The 19,190-nt window shown below is 39.2% G+C and overlaps 1 protein-coding gene across 6 annotated transcripts in view; it reads left to right on the top strand.

The window, feature by feature from the left end:
* map4l (microtubule associated protein 4 like) overlaps positions 1-17,295 on the top strand; it is a 126,740-nt gene extending 109,445 nt beyond the window's left edge. For 3 of the 6 annotated variants that reach the window (XM_088085059.1, XM_042497553.2, XM_088085060.1), the window contains 6 exons: positions 2,575-2,634; positions 10,201-10,293; positions 13,640-13,721; positions 13,839-13,948; positions 14,656-14,833; positions 16,819-17,295. In XM_088085059.1, the coding sequence (XP_087941185.1) occupies positions 2,575-2,634; positions 10,201-10,293; positions 13,640-13,721; positions 13,839-13,948; positions 14,656-14,833; positions 16,819-16,823 (528 nt within the window). In that variant the 3' untranslated portion in view covers positions 16,824-17,295. The remainder of the gene's footprint in view (positions 1-2,574; positions 2,635-10,200; positions 10,294-13,639; positions 13,722-13,838; positions 13,949-14,655; positions 14,834-16,818) is intronic. The other 3 variants (XM_088085056.1, XM_088085057.1, XM_088085058.1) reach the window with 3 other exon arrangements.
* The last annotated feature ends 1,895 nt before the right edge of the window (positions 17,296-19,190 follow it).

Raw genomic sequence — 19,190 nt, 5'->3', positions numbered from 1 at the left:
CAAAGGTATAGGTCTCTGTAACCTTGCCTCCATCTCAATGTCATGAACGTTATATCTCAAGAAGGCTTTGAGTTTTTTTTTGTTTTTGTTGGCACAAATGTCCACTTGGACTCAAGAATGAACTGATTAGAATTTGGTGGTTGAAGTTTACACAAATGTCTAACAGGATATAATGATGATCCAAAAGGTCAACTTTACTGTGACATCATAATGTTTTGCAAAACACTTTTCTGGCCATTACTCAACATCATATCTCAGAAACAGAAGGGAAGGCATTTGGTCAGAATACTGAATAGATGTGTGTGTGTGTGTGTGAAGCATCCATGTTTTCACAGACATGGATGTAAACTGTTTTGTGCAACTAGACGACTTCACGGAGGCATACGGGTGTAATGCAGTAATGATTGTGTCTTCCTTCCATTACTCTCCAGGTGTTTGTATGTCCTCACATTTATCTCTAAAGATGTGTTATTTTGTATTAGTCATATCTGCCCATAAGTCTAAAATTGCTTCATTTCAATCTATTCTGCTTTTATACCTTGATATCAACATTGGTTTCGAAGTGCAGAAGTAAAATGCACCTTTCTGTTCTCAAGAATATGTGCATTTTCATCCTGTTTTCTTTAATACCTCTCTGTCACATTTATTCATATTCCATAAACAGCAGGCATATAGCAGTAACTGGCTGTGTAGACAAGCTTTGCTTTGATTCATCATACCCAACACAGACGTCATCTGCGTCCTATTTATGCAGGGAGCCGCATGCATGCTTCTTTTTAGCAACACCCTGTTACACATTTACAGTCATTCCTCACCCTGAATCATTTGGACATGATCTCACGGCCAATTAAAGTTAGATCAGTGTAGAGAAGGAGCTGCTTTCGGCTCTGTGAAATTGACCTAACCTCATATTTTCCTGGGAAAATGTCCTCTGGTTGTCAGCAGCTGTAATTTTTGGGCAATATTGGCTCTGTGAGGCAGATGCAGAGTGTTTTGCAGGAGCAGGTCTGTTCCTGCTGTGTCGTCTCCCTTCCCAGTCAGACATGCTCCTGCTCTGTTTTTGTGAGTCTGTCAGACTGAAGCTGCTTTATACAAACAGACACAACGCCGCCCTGCATCCCAATCAGCGGCACTGACTCATGCAGTCTCCAGTGAAATTAATATTGGTTTGTTTATTAGCATTTTAATATTTTTCATTCAACAGGAGCTTATGGGTCTAACAACCTTTTTATCCTTGGTATAGTTCTGGTGTTGTTTGTCTGAACAGTAGGAATATGACATTTGATTGTTGTTCTCTGCTTGTGCAGTTATTCTTATGGTGTGTTCACACCGAACGCGATGTGAGCGTATCGCACAGCGAGTTTACATACAAAGTCAACGCAAAGATGCAAATAGAAATGAATTCATGGTGGGGGGGTGGGGGTGGGGGTGTATATTGCTCGCGTCTTCACGTCCATCGCACAAGTTGAAATTTGTCCACTTGAGCAAGAATTTTGCATGACGCTGTGTTATGATAGCCTGTCAGCATTAAGATCTAGATGAGATTCTACTGATGTTACTGAGATCCAGAAATGAAGGATAAAGCACAGCTATAAAGTTACATTGTTTGTAAGTTATTTTTGTCCTTAAAATTAAAATCAAAATAATTTATTCAAACGAATATCAGAATTGAATTTAAATTATATTTTAAAGCGAAATTAACCTTTTTCTCCACTTATTTTTATTTTGAAAATGTTTTAGATTTTTTAAAAATTCATTACCAAATACCAAATTAATTTTTTAAATAAATTTTCAGATTAACAAACCTTTTGGCCTTGATTTTGTTCCATAAGTTGCTTCTTATCAAAATATAATAATAGGTTGGTCTTTTATTATGGAAAATAAACAACAGAGAGCATGTAATGCACTGACAGTCTGATAATTAACCGTGTTAGCGTCTCTGTGTCAGGGCACTGAGCCTGCTTTTTAACATTCAGCTGTTTTATTTCACTGTAATCCACTTGAGCTGTTAGCTGCCTCAAAAAAATACTCCAGCGGCCGTATACGCACGAGTAACATAACGCATTCGGTGTGAACACCGCATTACACTTGTTCTTTGTGCTGATTTTTGTCGTCACTAACTGACAAACTGTACTGGCACTAATCTACTGTAAGTTTTTTATATGTTTTGAAAAGTGCCTCATCTGCTCCAGTTTACTCCCATTTGCTATTTCCCATCCGATAAAGTGCATTTTATGGCAGTTCTACAAACATATGCACACATATTTGTTTAGTATCCTCCCATATTATTAGCCCATCTAATTAGTGCTACTACTTTCAGTTACTTGCAATGACTCATACACTTTCACATTTGCTAACTGAATTTGATTCTAAAGCTTTGTTCACTTCTTATTGTTCTTCTTTCCCATACGCTCATGTGCTTCCCTTTTGATCGGCTCTAATGACCCATACACTCACCTGATTGGTCCAGCTGCTAACCCCACCCACCCCCTCCACCTGCTCTTTCACCCCGTTGTGTTGTGGCGTGTGGTTGGTTGGAGGTTGTATTGACCAGGGGGGTGGTTTTCTCCCCAGGTCTCCTCCACCCCGAACAACAAGGCATCAGACCCCTCCACCCCTGCCGCCAAGGCCAGAGTGAGTCCCTGCCATTTACACCCTCACACCTCACACAAGTACATCGTCCCACCGTCTCTCTGGATCCACCACATACACCGTCCATTCTACATCCACCCAGAACACACCAGCTGCTGTTTAAACATCTCAACACTACATGAAAAATTAACAAATATATACTACTTTCTTATATAGAGAGTATAAATATATACTATACATTCACTTTACTATTCTAGTCACATATGAATATAACTCGTACTTTGTATGTATCAGGCCAGACTCCTTTCATTCTGGAAATTATCACAGCAGTTTAAAAGGAACATTTCCAGTATCAATAGGCGGGCTGCCATTAACCCTCAAGTTGTGCAAATTGAAATTGTGAATATAAAATACACCTAATGGAAATATTTCAATTAAAAACATTTAAGTTTTTATGCTTGCATGAGGTGGTAATTCATGTATTTTGACAAAGCCATATTTCGTAAAACTGCAATGGAAACACCTTTTTGGCTTTTACAGGACACATGATGCTATGGCTATGTGCTTGTCAGAAGGAACTGGCCCTCGAGCATGATGCAGCAGGCGCTGCAAGAGCATATAGCTCTGCAAATAGCATAACTATTCAAAAGTTGAGCAGATAATTGAGAGGTTTCAAATTCACAGTTCCCCTGTGAAACTGTGAGAGATACGATCACATCTCTCACCCAACAATAATGATGATGTAACACCAAAATTAAAGTGGGCTTAACACAAAATATTTGCAATGAAGAAAATGCAACAGTGCAGCAGAATGATGGCACAAACAGGTCTTTCAGTCTCATATTGTGATGCAGTTCATTTTGTTTCTACTGGGTCCTCACACCTTGCAGGCTTACAAAGGAGCTTTTCTGTGACAACCAATCACACCTGTAAAAAGATTATGTCATACCTAGCCATTAGGTCACTGAGGTCGCCTCCTCACTGAGGTCAAAGTTTCTGTTCCTGTCTTGCTCAGAGTTGCTTTGAGAATGTTCCGTAATCCTAAACTAGGCTCTGGCTAGAATTTTTAAACTAAGCTAGGAGCTCTCTCTCTGTGGATATGGCCCCAGCTGTTTTGAATTTTCCTATATTTCTCAAAATTCCCCAGGCCTAGTTCATAGTTAATTGGATTGTTTCAATTCTGGGATAGATTTAATTTTTTTTTTTTAGGATTATTTTGATCCCAGCAGAAGGCTGGAATCAGAGTGGATTTCAAGAACCAAATGTAGAAAAACATTTAAAATGGTTAAATATATATCCATTTTTATATATTTTTACATATGATTTGTTTAACCATTGCTGTGTTGAAGTCCATAAACATTTGGCTACCTATTTAGTACTGTTAAGTTTTTTTTTTTAAATTGTTTCCATAAACACACCCCCCCCCCCATGAACATTGGTTCATCACTTTCTATTAATTACAATCTCACAGTCAAAACAAGTTAGTAACATACATTTTTTTGTCTTTTTTAGTTAAAGACACTTCAGTGACTCCACACTAGTTATTCTCACTGTTGTTTTTACACGTGTACTATATATGTGTATATAATCCTGCATAGCAAAACATGGGATTACTAAAATACATTTTTTAGGAACTGCTGCCCACCTCACTCAGACATAAGAAAGTTGTCCCAGTGGGCAGCTGTGGCACTGCAACAAAAATAATTTTACCCACAGACAGCCACATAAAGGAAGCGTCTGTAAATTGTCATCAGGGCATCTCGAACTGTAAACAGGGTAAATAAATACTGTTTGTCTTTCAAATTTGTTAAACTAAGGTTTAATATTTGTGAAACATTTCCATAGCCTTGAAAAGTCTATGTGAAAAACCAACAGGGCCAATTAAAAAATGTTTCTTTACATTAAAGTAACAGTTGCAGGAAGTAAAGGCCAGTTTTTATGTAAATATTTGGGAGCTGACCATGGTGCTTGAATTAAAATTTACAGATTTTAATTTAGAAAATTAAAAAAGGCCATACAGGGTTCATCAGTCAGTGTGCCTCTCTTAGAAACATATCAAAAGAGGAAATACCTAAACTTATGAAAAAAAATGCTCAAATAAAAAAAGAATGTAAAAAAGCCCAGCATAGACTTTATAGCAGCAGTATTTTGAGCCGTAGCTAAGAAGCACATATACCTTTACTGAATGTTGGTACCCAGAAATGCCAACCTAAAGAGAAGCATTCAGAGACAAGCCATCCATCATACACAAAAAAAGTAGTTTTTGTTGATGGGATGCCAAGTGAGGGATCATGTCCTCATCGCTGCCTCAGTGACGACCTCTAGAATAAGGTCCCCCAACCTGAGGACAAAAAGAGAAAAATACCTGGTACAAATAAATATTGTACATATAGTTTTTTAAAAAAACAGTTTTGCTTCATGAACTCTGTGTTTTGTACAGTGACATCTCATCTTGTACTTGCAAAGTGCCTCTTCTATAATCTGAGGCAGACGTCTTTCATATCATAGAGTCCATCTACGATCTCTTCTCATTTCCATTTTCATTTCCATAACACCCCAACTTTTACATCCACTGAGCTTCATTTAGTGTTCACCACATCAACCAAACTACAACCTGTTTTCCAACAAAATCATCATCTTCACCTCTTTATATCAACACTTTCTACACGCCAGCAGGGACTGATGACCCGTTTTACAAGATGTTACTACTTGTACAAAATGGATTGATTGAAGCAGCATCTGTGATAAGATAAGACATAACTAGATATTGCTCTGCAGTATTTGCAGTATAAAGTAGAACAGAGTGCAAATGTAAATATAAAATAACAGTAAAGTGTAACAGTTTGACAATATGGATGTTTAAAGGCCTACATTAGTCTCAGTGGCTTGCATATAGATATATATGTATAAAATCAATAATGATGCCTAGGTAGGTGTACGTGTTTATTTAGAATGTGACTGATTCCATGATATTGCACCCAATGTCCCACTATGTCCTGTTAATAAGAGACTTTTAATGACTAAAATTTACAGTGAATAGTTATCAAGAAAGAGAGTAACCAAACAGAGATGAGTAAGGTGGATAGGTAGGTGGGTAGGTTTGTACATACGTACGTACATACAGAGGTACGGTGTTTCCCACAGAAGGACAGTGGCAGTAGTTGAATTTAATGGGTTTTTTTCCTCAGCAGCAGTTTGTCACTTACGTAGATAAATGATCTGTCAATCAGTTCACAGCTGATCAGATCACATCACTGGGTGAGAGGGCAGTTGTTTGTAAGTGAAAAGTAAGTTTTTAGACCCAGCAGAATGAGCAATTAAGTTTCACTTTCAATGCGCCAAACGTTCTGCTCTGCCACATCTGCCCCAAGTGTGCTATTAATAATATGTAATATATATATTCCAATAGCACTTTTTAAAAAGTCCAAAAATCTATTTATGGCAGGGGATGTATTTATTTCCCACAAATATCTGCTAGAATAAAATGATAATGTCATGACATTTTATACCAAAAAGGTAAAAGGTCAACTTCAGTGTGACATCATAGTGGTCTGCAATAACATTTATCTGGCCATTATGTTATATTTCAGAAACAGATGAGTGGACATTTGATTGCATACTGAATTGGTGACACTAATCTTGGGGTTCCACCTTGAATCTGTCCTGACTGTAGAGATCTTCTGTGCTGGGGGGGTTTCACAGACATGGATGTAAGGATGTAAACTGTAACTGCAACTGCATTTAGAATGCATACAAACTGCAGCTGATAAATCTAGTGTCTTTATCCTTTCTCTAAAACACACCAGTGACAAAGGAATGTGGCCCATTTTGAAGACAAGTAGAACTAGGACAAATGCAAGACACAAATAATACACAAATGGTATTGTTGGAAGTGTGAACAAACGAACAAAAAAAGAACATCTTTTTGGTTTTGCTCATTCCTTGTGTGCTAGTTACATTTCTCCACTGAACTAACTATACAGGACATTGCAGTGCAACAGTAAGTAAAGATAAATGGTTTCAAATGCTTTGCACAGATGAAAACTGCACTTGGCACAATTTTATTTATCAAGGTTTATAGTTTATTTGATAGGAACAATGCAAATGAACATAGTGCAACTTCAGCCTGTTACAAACAAGCTGTAGTAACTATTTTTCACATGTAGAGATTATAACTATTGCTAGTTTCCAACTCCTGTCTCTAGTTAGGATTTAAGTAAAGAAGGTTATATACAATAATGTGCATACAATAACATTTATGGTAAAAAGAGAAGAAAAATTTATATCAAGATAACACAGAATTACAACAACCCAAAAAAGACACAATTATCAAAGTTACATTGTAGCAATCAACTATAAGACGTTATAGAATATTTTTAAAAAATTGCTTTAGCAAACCTTAAACACTTTTGTTTAAAATCTAAATATCTTGTTTAAATTTTATTTTGCTTGGTAGTGTGTTCCACATTTTGGAGGCTTTTATGGAAAATGCTGACTGCTCCAGGGAGGTCTTAGGATGAGCGATCTTATAGTTGCCACGCTGTGCAAAAAAACACTCTGAGAGGGAGATCACCGATGAAATGAGTATGTGCAGTCTGGAAGAACTCTGTGTGAAGTCTGGTCACCAAAACTGAAAAGCTGTCAGCATCTTGCAGTGCCCTTTTTTTGCATAAGCAACATTTCTTATTTCTAATTTGAGGAGACATGACGAAGCACAACCTTGCAGCTACTACAGGTGTGATGAAATACACTTAGGCTCTGTTTAGAGGCTATACTGCTCTTTCTGTGTGTGTGTGTGTGTGTGTGTGTGTGTGTGTGTGTCTGTGTGTCTGTGTGTGCATGTGTGCGTGTCAAGTGTGTGTGTGTGCGTGTGAAACAAAATTACTACAACGATGCACAATACAAAATACAAATAGGAAAACTTAGGCTCTGTTTAGAGGCTATACTGTTCTTTGTGTGTGTGTGTGTGCGTGCATGCGTGCGTGCGTGCGTGTGCTCACGCTCATGCGTATGTGTGCAAACTGCTCAGTGAGTCATCCTTTGCTGGTGCCACCTGCGTCATCATGCCATTTTCATCCTGGAGAAAGAGGCTAAGACAGAGACCGAGAGAATGCAGGAAGGCGTCAGAAGGCTGCTGTGGGGCTTTTTACGATTCAACCACACAGGCAATGAAACTGATATCACAACACAATGGGGAGGAGTTATGTTGTGGTGGAGGTGGGGGTCGATGTGAGTCCCTTTGATTCCTCAGTAGTAGAGCAAACAACTGACCAGTATTTGCGTGTGAGCCTGTGCAAATAAAGCAATACATCAAGTTCCTAAAATGAGCAGTTATAATAGCCATTAGGGGGGGAAAACACAGACATTAAAAGCATCCTATATCCCTAGAAGGTTAAATGGTTTTAATGCTGCATTCTGACTTTTGTGCATCATGTTGAGTGGCAATCAAATATCTCAAAAGCGAGATTAAAGATGATGCGTTTTAAGGTTGATGCTGGGGTGTCACAAAGTTGCCTTTCTAGTTTTTACCTTTGCCAGTGTTCCATGTGTTGAAATCTCAACACAAACACTCCTTTTGTTGGGTTAGAATCCAGTCTGGTATAGCTCAAGTGAGACCCCCCCATACTCAAAACTTATTTAAGACGTTGCTTTCCCAGATCTCATGGTTTATGTCCTTACTGTCTAGTTTGGGCTTAAAAGTTGCAGCAAGCAAATGTAAAAGGATTAAGGGAAAGTAGGTGCTCAATGCCCAGTCTGCAATAAAACAGATGAACTGCAATCTGGCACCTTCTAACATCATGTGTCCCTGGGCAAAGAAACAGAAAACGACCCGACAACTCTCCTACATGGGAGCAAGAAACAGTTTTTTGCAAGACTTGGTTTGGTCTCTTAGTTCTCATGCATCTTTGTGGAATATTCATTTTGTTTCTTTTTTGGTCATTTTGTGTGTCTTTGTAGTCATTTTGTTTCTTTTTTGGTTTTATGTGTCTGTAGTAATTTCTTTTCCTTTTTGTGCTGATTTGTGTCTCTTTGTAGTCATTTTGGGGGGTCATTTTGTGTCTCTTTGTAATCCTTTTGTTTCTTTTTGGGTCATTTTGTGTCTCTTTGTAGTCATTTTGCTTATGTTTCTGGTGGAATTGTGTCTTTGTAGTCATTTTGTTTCTTCTTGGTTTGTTTTGTGTCTCTTTTTGGTCATTTTGTTTCTTTTTGGGGTTGTTTTGTGTCTTTGTAGTCAATTTGTTTATGTTTTTGTCAGTTTGTGTCACTCTTGTGTCAGTTTTGTGTCACTCTTCATTCTTGCTTAGTTTTTGGTTGTTTTGTGTCTCTGTTGTCATTTTGTCTATATTTGGTCTTTTCGTGTCTCTAACACTCTGACTTCTGAGACTCCTGGCAGTGACTGAGATGTGGACTCAAGATGTAGATCTTGAGCCAAATATTCAACTAGTCATGCTTCAGATACGCTGCTGTGAAAATCTGACATCAATTCACATGTATCTCCAATGCAATGAACTGCTCAACTTTAATCCCTCCAGACACTTGATTTGTACTTTTTGTTGTATTCATGCTGTCCCTTTTAAAACTCCAGTTGGCTTTATTTATTAATTTATTCATTTTATTTGCTCATTCATTTATGTAGTGTTTTGCTGATCCTTTTTCTCTGTTCTTGCTCCTTTTGGTTTCTTCGTTGCTGCAAAACTGCAGTATTTGCGCTGCTTGTAGACAAAACTGAAAGCCGAACTATCAAAGAGATGGCATTCAACACATGCACCAAGTTATTTATTACTCAATGTCCAGGTTGACCATCAAGCCAAACTCTCTAAATCTGAGTATTTCTTTAAAAAATCCAGAAATCCAGGCCCACCAAACCATGCACCATGTACTCACAATTTGTGCTTCAGTCATTTTTCAGGGCAGAACAGACTGATAGGTTTTATTTAAGAGGCTCCAACACTCTTTTATCTTCCACACTCCTGTATTAGTCGCTTGCAGTTGCTTCTCTGCTTAGAACAGCATGTTTTAACACAAAATCACTGAATGTCCTGTGTAATATTCTGTTGCATGTGCTCTGTCACCCCTTCCGGTGTTTGTCCTGTGCGTGATCACTTTTTATTAACGCTGTTTATGGAAGCGCTCTGTTCTTATTCAGTCAGTATCCTCATCTTTTCATACAGCGTTGATTTTTTGTAAAAATGTACAAACCAAGAATCAGTGAGACAAGCCTCTTTTTGAACCACAGTGATTTTGTTGCATAATGTCCCAAAGAATTTTTGCAGTGCCATTTAAAACGATCACATAGTGCAGATAAAAAGTGAACTCGTGTAGGAGGAATCATTTGATTTGAATGACAGAACCTCTTCCATACTTCCAGAGCAAGGCGACTCTGTTTCCTGTTTACCGAAGCTACCAGCTGATCTGCTCTTTTCTGCTGCTCTTGTCTGTCTGCCTGTCATCCCCTTTTTCTTCCTTCCTTCCTTTCTTTCTTTCCCTCTGTCTTTCTTTCTTTCTTTCTTTCTTTCTTTCTTTCTTTCTTTCTTCCCTTCCTCTTTGTCCCCTCTCCCTCCTCACTTCCCTGCTTGTCTGTGTGTCTGTCTGCCTGCCTGTCTTTAGGTTCAGATAGTGCACAAAAAGCTGGACTTCAGCCATGTCACGTCTCGCTGTGGCTCCAAGGACAATATCAAACATGTCCCTGGAGGTGGCAATGTAAGTACTGCTGGAGCTGAAGGGGGAGACTCTGCTCAGGGTGGACGCATATCATATTTATGCTAATCAGTCTGTCTGGCTCAAAATTGTGATCAATTCAGAATCTCCTTTTTATCCCAGCAGCAGAACTATCTGATCAGACATTTTTGTTCTTGGTATATGTGATTTTGGTTGATCTCTTACACCTGATGTGGGCTGTATTCACTCCCAAACATTATTTTCAAAGTAACAGAGGATGGATACACGGTAATCAGCACATTTATGGCTCCCTCTGTTTGCATTTGTGATTGATTTCACTCAAAGCACTGACCACAGATCTTCCTGCCCACCCTTCCAGATGTTACTCCCATCTGCTCCAAACACCTGCTGCACTATCATCTTCCATCTGCTGCCCTCACAGTAACTACTTTGCTGTCTCAGATCAATTACACCAATGCAGAAGGGTATAGACCAAATCTCCGTGATGTCGCACCAACTAAAAAAGTCACTTCCCGGTAGAAAACCGGCCACTGTTTTGAATTGCAGAGAGATATTTGGCAAACTTGTTTTTTTCTGTTGTAATTGTCAATTGTAACTATAATATATAAAGATATTTAGTTAAACACAGTGGTCTGACCAATCTGACATTTCTGTTAAGCTTATTTTATGAGCTGTAGCTGGGTTTCCATCAACCCTCAAATTAAACAAATTGAAATTGCGAGCATAAAATACGCCTAATGAAAACATGTCAAATTTAAAAAAAGTTTTTCTGCTTGCACGAGGTGGTATCTCAGGCGATTTGAAAAAGCCATATTTGGCAAAACTGCAATGGACACACTTTTTTTGCTTTTCTAGGTCACGTGATGCTATGGCTATGTGCTTGTCAGTAGGAACTGGCTCTCATGATGCAGAAGGAGCTACAAGAGCTGTTATTGCATCACATAACTCTTCAAATGTTGAGCAGTTCGTCTGGGAGGTTTGAATCCACAATGACTCTGTGAAATCGTGGACTATCACCTCCCAGAAATCTCTCATACGTGGCCACTCCCATGTATAAGGGACTTGTCTTTCCATTATTGCTCCATAGCACGCTTAGGTCGCTGTTGGTTAGAAATAATGACAGCTTTGTTTGGTGGTTGCAATAGAAATAAAGCCGCTAATGTTTTGAACATCCATCACCATGCTTCTTTGAATGTTATCACCAGAGGAGAACAAAGTCATCTTGCAACTGTGTTTTACTGACATTTTGAAAATACTGCAAGTTTTGCACAAATCTGTAATGGAAACCTGCCTAATGTCATCCCTGAAAGTTACAACAATAAGTAGAACAAAATGTCTTCCCTACAATGTAATTGTTTTTTTGGATTAGCCTCTTTTTAGGTGGCTTAAAGTTAATTAGTGAAGGCAGAGTTTGCTCGGCGCATTTGATTTTATTTACGTGACACGGTGGTTTTCTACCTGGAAGTTATTGAAAAAAAAAACGTGATTCGGTCTATAGTGGAAATGGAACACATCCAAGTAGTGTCATCAAATAAAACTATCAGCTTCTGTTCAGTCTTAATACTCAAGAAACGTGTTTACTCACATAACAAATTAAGTTAATAGAAATCTTGTTTTTTTTGCTGTAAAAAATGTGTTTGACTAAAACAGAAATCATAAAGTTTGAAAAAAATAGTAGATATAAGTGAGGGTGACATGATGTTAGGAAAGATATTCTTCTAATATTATCATGTAATTATGTCCTATAATGCCATAATCTAAAAAGTCATTTTCCCCATGATTCTCAACAATATTGCTCAATTATTGCACTAATTTTTTTTTTTTTTTTGTTATTATTCACGTTTATTTTAATCTGAAATTTGCCTTGTCTATCTTTGACACCTTATTGCATTAGGTGTTCTATACTTTTTCATGTACTGTTGTTTTACATGTAAATGTATAACAGCCGTGTTCAGCACATGTACAGTAAAATGAAAAGGTAAGAGCGAACTCAAGAAACCTTAAAGTAGATTTACAACCTAGCTTTATGCATTAGCTCCATATTGTTTGTGGAACGACCCTTTTTTGTAAGGCACAGAAAGACAGCAAATATAATCCTAGAGGGTATTTTGGGGAACTCTGCAATTTTTTCCATGTTTTTGTCTTCAAGCAACAGATGGGAACATTTTTTTTTTTTTTTAATTTTTAAAAATCGGTCCAGTATTGAGTGAGGGAGCTAAAGCTTGCAGCGAAACAGGCTGCCGTGTAACCACACGCAGGTGTGCTTTGTCAGTTTACATCCACTGAAGGTCCTATTTTGCCACTGACAGGCTCAGATTGTTTTATGACAGTGTTACAACATTACAGAAAGGCCTACAGAGGAATTAAATGTTTTTCTGTACCTATGGCTTTTTCTGGTCTCATTTGTGTCCAGGTCTCACTAAAGGAGATTGTTGATACTGGTCTCCTTTAGCAAGACCAGTTTCAACAATTCAGGTTTCAATGAGTCACTCAGACACAAAAACATGGAAAAATTGGGTCCAAGTTGAAAAATACTCCCTTTAATACCACAGTACAACAGCACTATACAAATCTCATGGGTAAGTACTGCAGTAGGCTCAACACATGAATTTGCACAAATATTCAAATTTTTCTGTGTTGGTTGGAGTTACTGGTGTGTTTCCTCAGTCTAAAATGGAATCATGAATATTTAAGTCAGCTGTTAAAATTCAAATATTTGTGTTTGTGCTATTAAATCAGGTCATTATTATCTGAATCTGTCACGCAGCCTCTAATGAGGGAGAGCTCTGATGTCAACCAGAACTAATCACGGTTTGTTTGTTAATAACATTTCAGCAGCACTGAGGGTCACATTCAGCTGGCTGCTGGTCCTCTTGTGTGTTATCAGAAATGTAAATCTGATTGATGTGATCACACACACACTCAGGCAGGTACTGAGCAGTGCCAGCCGCCCTCAGACTGCTGTGTGTAATACTCAACACACCCACTGATGATGTCGTGACGCTCTAATAACCGCTTTCTCCCATCCTCCAGTATATCCTCTCCTAAGTTTTATGCATAAATGGAACATCATTTTACAGCTTAAGCGAAACAAAAAGAGACTGTAATAACAATAAAAAGGGCAAAGGAGGGAAAGAGGAATGGGTAAGTAGTTCAGAATTTGCTGTGTTGTAGCCATTTTTCCACGTATGCCGTTGTATTGTACAGAATGTCATCCCCTCTATAAATGCACCAGGTGCGTGATAATGGACATCTTATTTTTCTAACTGGACAGGGTGGACGCTGAAGTATAGCTGCATTGCCCTGGATGTGGCGTCTTTATGAGTTAGGACAAAGAGGATTCATGATGATGTCTCCTCTCCCGCAGGTGCAGATCCTTAATAAGAAGGTCGATGTGAGTAAGGTGACGTCCAAATGTGGCTCAAAGGACAACATCAAACACAAGCCAGGTCGGACTTAATACCAATACTGTTCCTCTCTGTGTCATTTATGTTATTATTTTATTATAAGCCTGAGAATAAGAACGCTGATCTCATAGTAACCTCTTTTTTTTTTTTTTACTTTAGGTGGAGGTGATGTGAAGATCGAGTCCCATAAGCAAAACATTAAAACTAAGTCTAAGATTGGATCCATGGACAACGTGGGGACAGGCAACGAACAGACCAACGGACACAAGGTCAGACTTTAACACAGTCACCAATTTAATACTTTGAAACCTGGAGCAGCATCACTTTTCTTGTGCTGCTTTCAGTTCAGTAGCACACAATTTTAAATTGGGGAACCCTGAGCAAATTGTTTGATTTCCTTCAAAAAACACGAGAAAAATGCAATTATTAGCTTTGTAATAAATGTCCCACAAATTACAAGGAATTAACAGATTTAGATTGTTTTTTAAGCATGGGAAAAATACCAAGGAATAAAGGAAAAAAACAAGGGAAAAATATCTTGTGGGAAAAAATGAAAAAAGCTAGGGTAAAAAAAATCAATTATTATCATCGTTATTTTTAATTATATAATAATTATGAAACATGTGAAGCACTTTTTTCAGGTCATTACCTTGTTTTGTAACTTCTTTTTTAAAACTAATTTTCAGGAAATTTTCTTGTGCTTTTTACTCATTCATTGCTAATTTATGGCCAGTGTTTTAATTTTATTTATTTTTTGCTTATTATCAAACCTTTTTGCTTGGTTTTCAAAGGGTCAATAGAAAGTTAACTTCTCTGGTTCTGCTGAGTCATTGTGCTTTTACTGGCTGACACCACAAGATGGTGTGCTAGCGTGAAAAAATACACTGAAAAAAACCTTATAGTTCTGTGTGTGTGTGTGTGTGTGTGCGCGCGCGCGTGCGTGCGTGCGTGTGTGTGTGTCTATATTTGGTTACAGGAGGAGAAAACAGAGGAGAAGTCATCTTCACCTCCAACAGGACCAGCGGGCGTTGCCAAGGCGACAGCACCAGGAGGGGTTGCTAAGGAGAACGGGGTGAAGGAGCCCACACCTACTCCTTTCGGGGGGGACGGACTGAGGGAGCCCCTTAGCATAGACAAACGCATTACTGAGACAAGTGAGTGTAAATACACACACACACACAGTTTTAAACACCTCAAAGTGCTCGTCTGTGATTGTAGCCAGCTGACTGTTCGCTGAACCAACTTGAACATTTGACAAACGTTCCATTGTTAACGCTGGCAGGTTAGCACTCCAGATTCATTTTTGAAGCACTGGGTCCATTATTGAGACAGAAGTAAATAAAAGCAGGCGGCTCCTTTTAGCAACAGTGGATTTAATTGGTTGATACACTCTTACATGTTCATTCTTCTTAGAGCAGTTCAAAAACCAGTATGTTTCATTTGAGTATGGGACTTCATGGGGGATATTCAGAAAAAAAAAGCTGATGAGGTCTACGGATGCTCACCAATTGCCCAACTTGTGACAACAGTCATGTGTCACAGCCTTTACAGCTGCTGCACAAAAATGATGAAACACTCATTAAAAGATTAAGGGCGTGGTGCTTTTTTTTTGTCTGGTGTCCACATGCAGCCATATACACTCTCTCGTCAATGGGAAAACATGCTGGTGCTGAGAAAAAGAGTGCTATGTGGACACAGGCCCTTACTGCGTGGACTGATGAATCAGTGACGCTGTCCGTAGTGCTGAAGTAACAGTCGGATTTGTAATATGGTAACTCAAGGACAGGACAGAGACACCAAGTCTCTCTAAACTCTGATAAACCTGAAACATTGCCTCCAAAGTAGTGGATGTTTCAGGCCTGCACAAATATTTTTCTAATGTAAATTCGAATCCCATTGACTTATATACGGTAGAAATACTAGTGTTGGGCTAACTGGCCATGCAGCTTATATCAGAGCAGAAAAACACAGTCTTTAATCTGTTTCTTAACAGTGAGAAAAAAAAAACACCACTCTGCCAACTCTTCAGATACCAGGTATTGACCTCCTTGACCTGACATGCGTAGTTACGGTTGCTAAGCTATGATTGGACAATTGCTGTTCATGGATTTAGATTACAGTCAATTACAGAGACAATCAACAATAAATAGATTTTGTGCATGCAATCATGTGTGTGTACTTGCTCTGTGTCAGATGGAGTGGTGGTAGAAATAGCGGACCCTTTGCGACAAAATGAGATTATGCTGAGAGCCACAGACTGAAGATGAGACAGTCTTAGTGGATAAATTCATCTCTGGCACTGCAGCTGGCCTCCAGACTCCCAGAGTTCAGAGGGATCAGACTTCTGCCACCTGATGTGGTTGCCAAACTGGGCTTAATTGATGGATGGCTGTCGTGCTAATACAATAAAACAACAGGAAAGTTTTATAATTTGGCTCATGATTTATACAGCTGGTAAAATAAGAGACCATCTGGATGGTAAATTGGAACTCTGGAAATGTTCATCCCTGACTCAATCGCCCTTTTTACACAGACATGCGCTATAGGGCCGTTATGAAGTCCCTTTTTTATGCATCCTTTGCATTTTTACATAGAAAAAACAATAACGCGTCATGCCGCTCGATTGTGTAATTTTAGACAGAGTGCCGGCATTGAAGAAGCAAAAGCAGCACTATGGGCCTGACAGGTAACACAACAGCGTCTGCCTCTTGTGTGTCATATAACATGTTCAATGGTACAACATGGCAACAACAATCATTTACTGTCTCTGTTACATGGCAGGTGATCTCGTCCTCGGCTCAGAGGATGATAAGCTCCCAAATTCGAGTGTTTTCCCAGTTTATAGACATCTACAGCTCCTGTTCTTCTTTGTGGAGTTAGCTGCTGACTGCTAGCAGCTGCTTTTAAAATCTCCCGAAAGGGGTCGCAGAAATAAAATGCCGTCAAAACGTCAAGTAAAGCCTGAGCTAGCCCTTACTATAAGCTTTATTAAAGAAGAAAATCTTAAATCTACTCCATATCTCCATATTTCCGCGTTGAGCAGTCAGTGCAAAGAGGCTAGTGTCACTTCTCTCTCCTTGTCTCTTCTTTTCTCTCTTTGGTTTCTTCATTTCTTAAACCACGTCGTTCACCTCCACAGATTGAGTCCCAGTGACCTGTAGATTTTGGTGGGACACGCATGGCGCTCGCCTGCCTGCCAATCAACTGACCAACCAACCTACCACGGCGCAGTCACTTCCCTTTGGCCCCGCCCTTCATCTCGCCCACCGCAGCACCGAACTGACCGATCGCCTCTCAGTGTTTCTCTGGGGTCCGCCTGCCAGCTTCCTGCTACCAACCCTGACCTTTGACCTCTCAACGGTTGACCTTTGACCCTGCCTACCACAGAGAAGAGCACTTGCTGTTTGTCTGTGTTTCTGTGCGTGGGGTTCCACCAGCTTCTCAACCTTCAGACCCCAAATTTAACGCAATAAACCCACTAACTGTAGTCAGTGCTGTAAGGAAGTATACTGAGCATAGCCAGCTTTAGAATATTTCCACCAGTGAATTTAATTACTGCTTTATCCTTTTAGTGCAAACACCCTGCATCAGAACTTTTTAGTCTAATCTATGGTCCCCCTACAGGTCCTACACAATCCAAAACCACTTTGATCTGTGTTAACAGACCTTTGCTAATGCTAATATTTGCCCCACTTCTATTCCCAGTCTATGTCCACTTAGTCCCAAACCACACTCACCATTTAAGGGACTGTTACCGCTCAGCAGCAGAGTGAATACTGTCAGCTCTGCTTTAGATTAACACGTTCCAGCCTCCCAGCCAGCCAGCCATTATTTTCACATCTACAGTATCTAAAGAACTGCACGTTGTCACATTATCTCCCATTATATCTCTTGGTATCGTTTGTCTCACCCAAATTTATTACAATAATGCTTCTTTATCTCTGGATTATTAATATCATGATGTTAGCAGTGAGCAGTGACGAGGACAGGGACTTATGTAGAGTAGACAGAGTAGACGTTTGGAAATAGATCTAAAGGTTGGAAATAGATCCAAAGGTAGAGTTCGAAATCAGCACAGAAGCATTCAGGATGTTAGATAATTCTTGTGTTTCAAGGAAAGATGCATTCATTGGCAGAGCAAATGACTTTTACTACAATCGGAAACATCATTTGATGATGTGATGAGTGCAGGATAATCACCAGGAAAGGTAGGCGTTAAGTGACGGGGGAGCTCTTTGGCTTCTCTGGATAGCCTTGGCTCAAAAAAGATTTGGCACTGGACACAGGTATTTGATCTTGATGCCAGATAAGTTATTTTAACCTTGACAGAGTGGTTTCAAATTCAGGATGAAGGAGTATTTAAATCTGTATGATATGTGTGAGGCCTTGGAGTTAATCTGCAAGCTGCTGCACTTTTTAGTCAAGTTACATGAAAGCATTAATGCACAGTGTACTGTATCTGGCACCTAGACTCGTCAGCCACCAGGCTGCTAGGTAAGACCCGGTTGCGCCAGTGCTTGAAATGGTGGGATTTCACAGCAAAATCATAAGTCACATTAACTTCAAGTGCTACATGCTATTTTGCCTAAAACTAAACGGCACAGTCAAGAGAAAATGGAACAATAAAAATCAGACAGCTGTTCAAGAATGAGAAGGCTATTCTATTTCTATGCTTGCTAGAGGCTTATCAGTTAGCTCGCTAGCTATGTTCATTTGCCAACTGACCTTACTAGTCCCTACATCACCAGGCAAATCTGATCTGTTTCTCAAATCAGATCTTGAAGACAGACTGTCCGCACTGTTATTTGCATTAACCAGATTGGATTTGTGTGTTCAACCAATTTGCTTGGGTTGCTGTGGTAACGATGTAGGTGTCAGTAACTATGTAGCTATGCTTGTGGCTTGGCTCTCCAGCCCAGAAGCATGAAGGTCTATTGATTTGTACGCAAGACAATTTATTTTGCCATCTGTCATGGGAGTGTTAAAGCTCATGGTGTCTTCTCGGCTAGCAGCAGCATGGATCTGCTCAGCAACTCTGTCAATGTGGATTCGACGTTGTTATTTCCTGTTCAAAACATTTAGAAAATCTGATTTGAGATGCAAGAGCAGCTGGACTGAGACACATCTTTGGAAATCTAATTGACAAAGCATTTCCAAACACCTCCAAATGAGGGTTGCACATAGTTTGTTTTTTTGTCCAGACTTTCTAAACATCTTGATATGCCAAACATATAAATGATTTGGCTTGCAGTCTTAACAAGGCACAAGCTGCTGAACCCTCTTAATTAGGAAGAAAGTTTGGAATAAATCCCCTTGCCACTTTCTGGTGTGACCGGGCCTTAAATTCACTACAACATAAAGTTATTTATTTATTTGGATCCCTGTTAGTTTTCGCCAAGTGGTCACTAGTTTTCCTGCAACCTATGAATATCTATGAGGGAATGCACAGGTCTGTAGAGTATATTACACACCTCTGGGGATATTGAGTGTGATAGCACTACTTAATGTTAC

This window comes from Plectropomus leopardus, chromosome 12 (genome assembly GCF_026936395.1).
Source record: "Plectropomus leopardus strain MGB_pleo_1.0 chromosome 12, ASM2693639v1, whole genome shotgun sequence".
In the NCBI taxonomy this organism is placed as follows: domain Eukaryota; kingdom Metazoa; phylum Chordata; class Actinopteri; order Perciformes; family Serranidae; genus Plectropomus; species Plectropomus leopardus.
The sequence above is the reverse complement of the archived record's forward strand: the minus strand, read 5'-3'. Positions and strand labels throughout refer to the sequence as shown.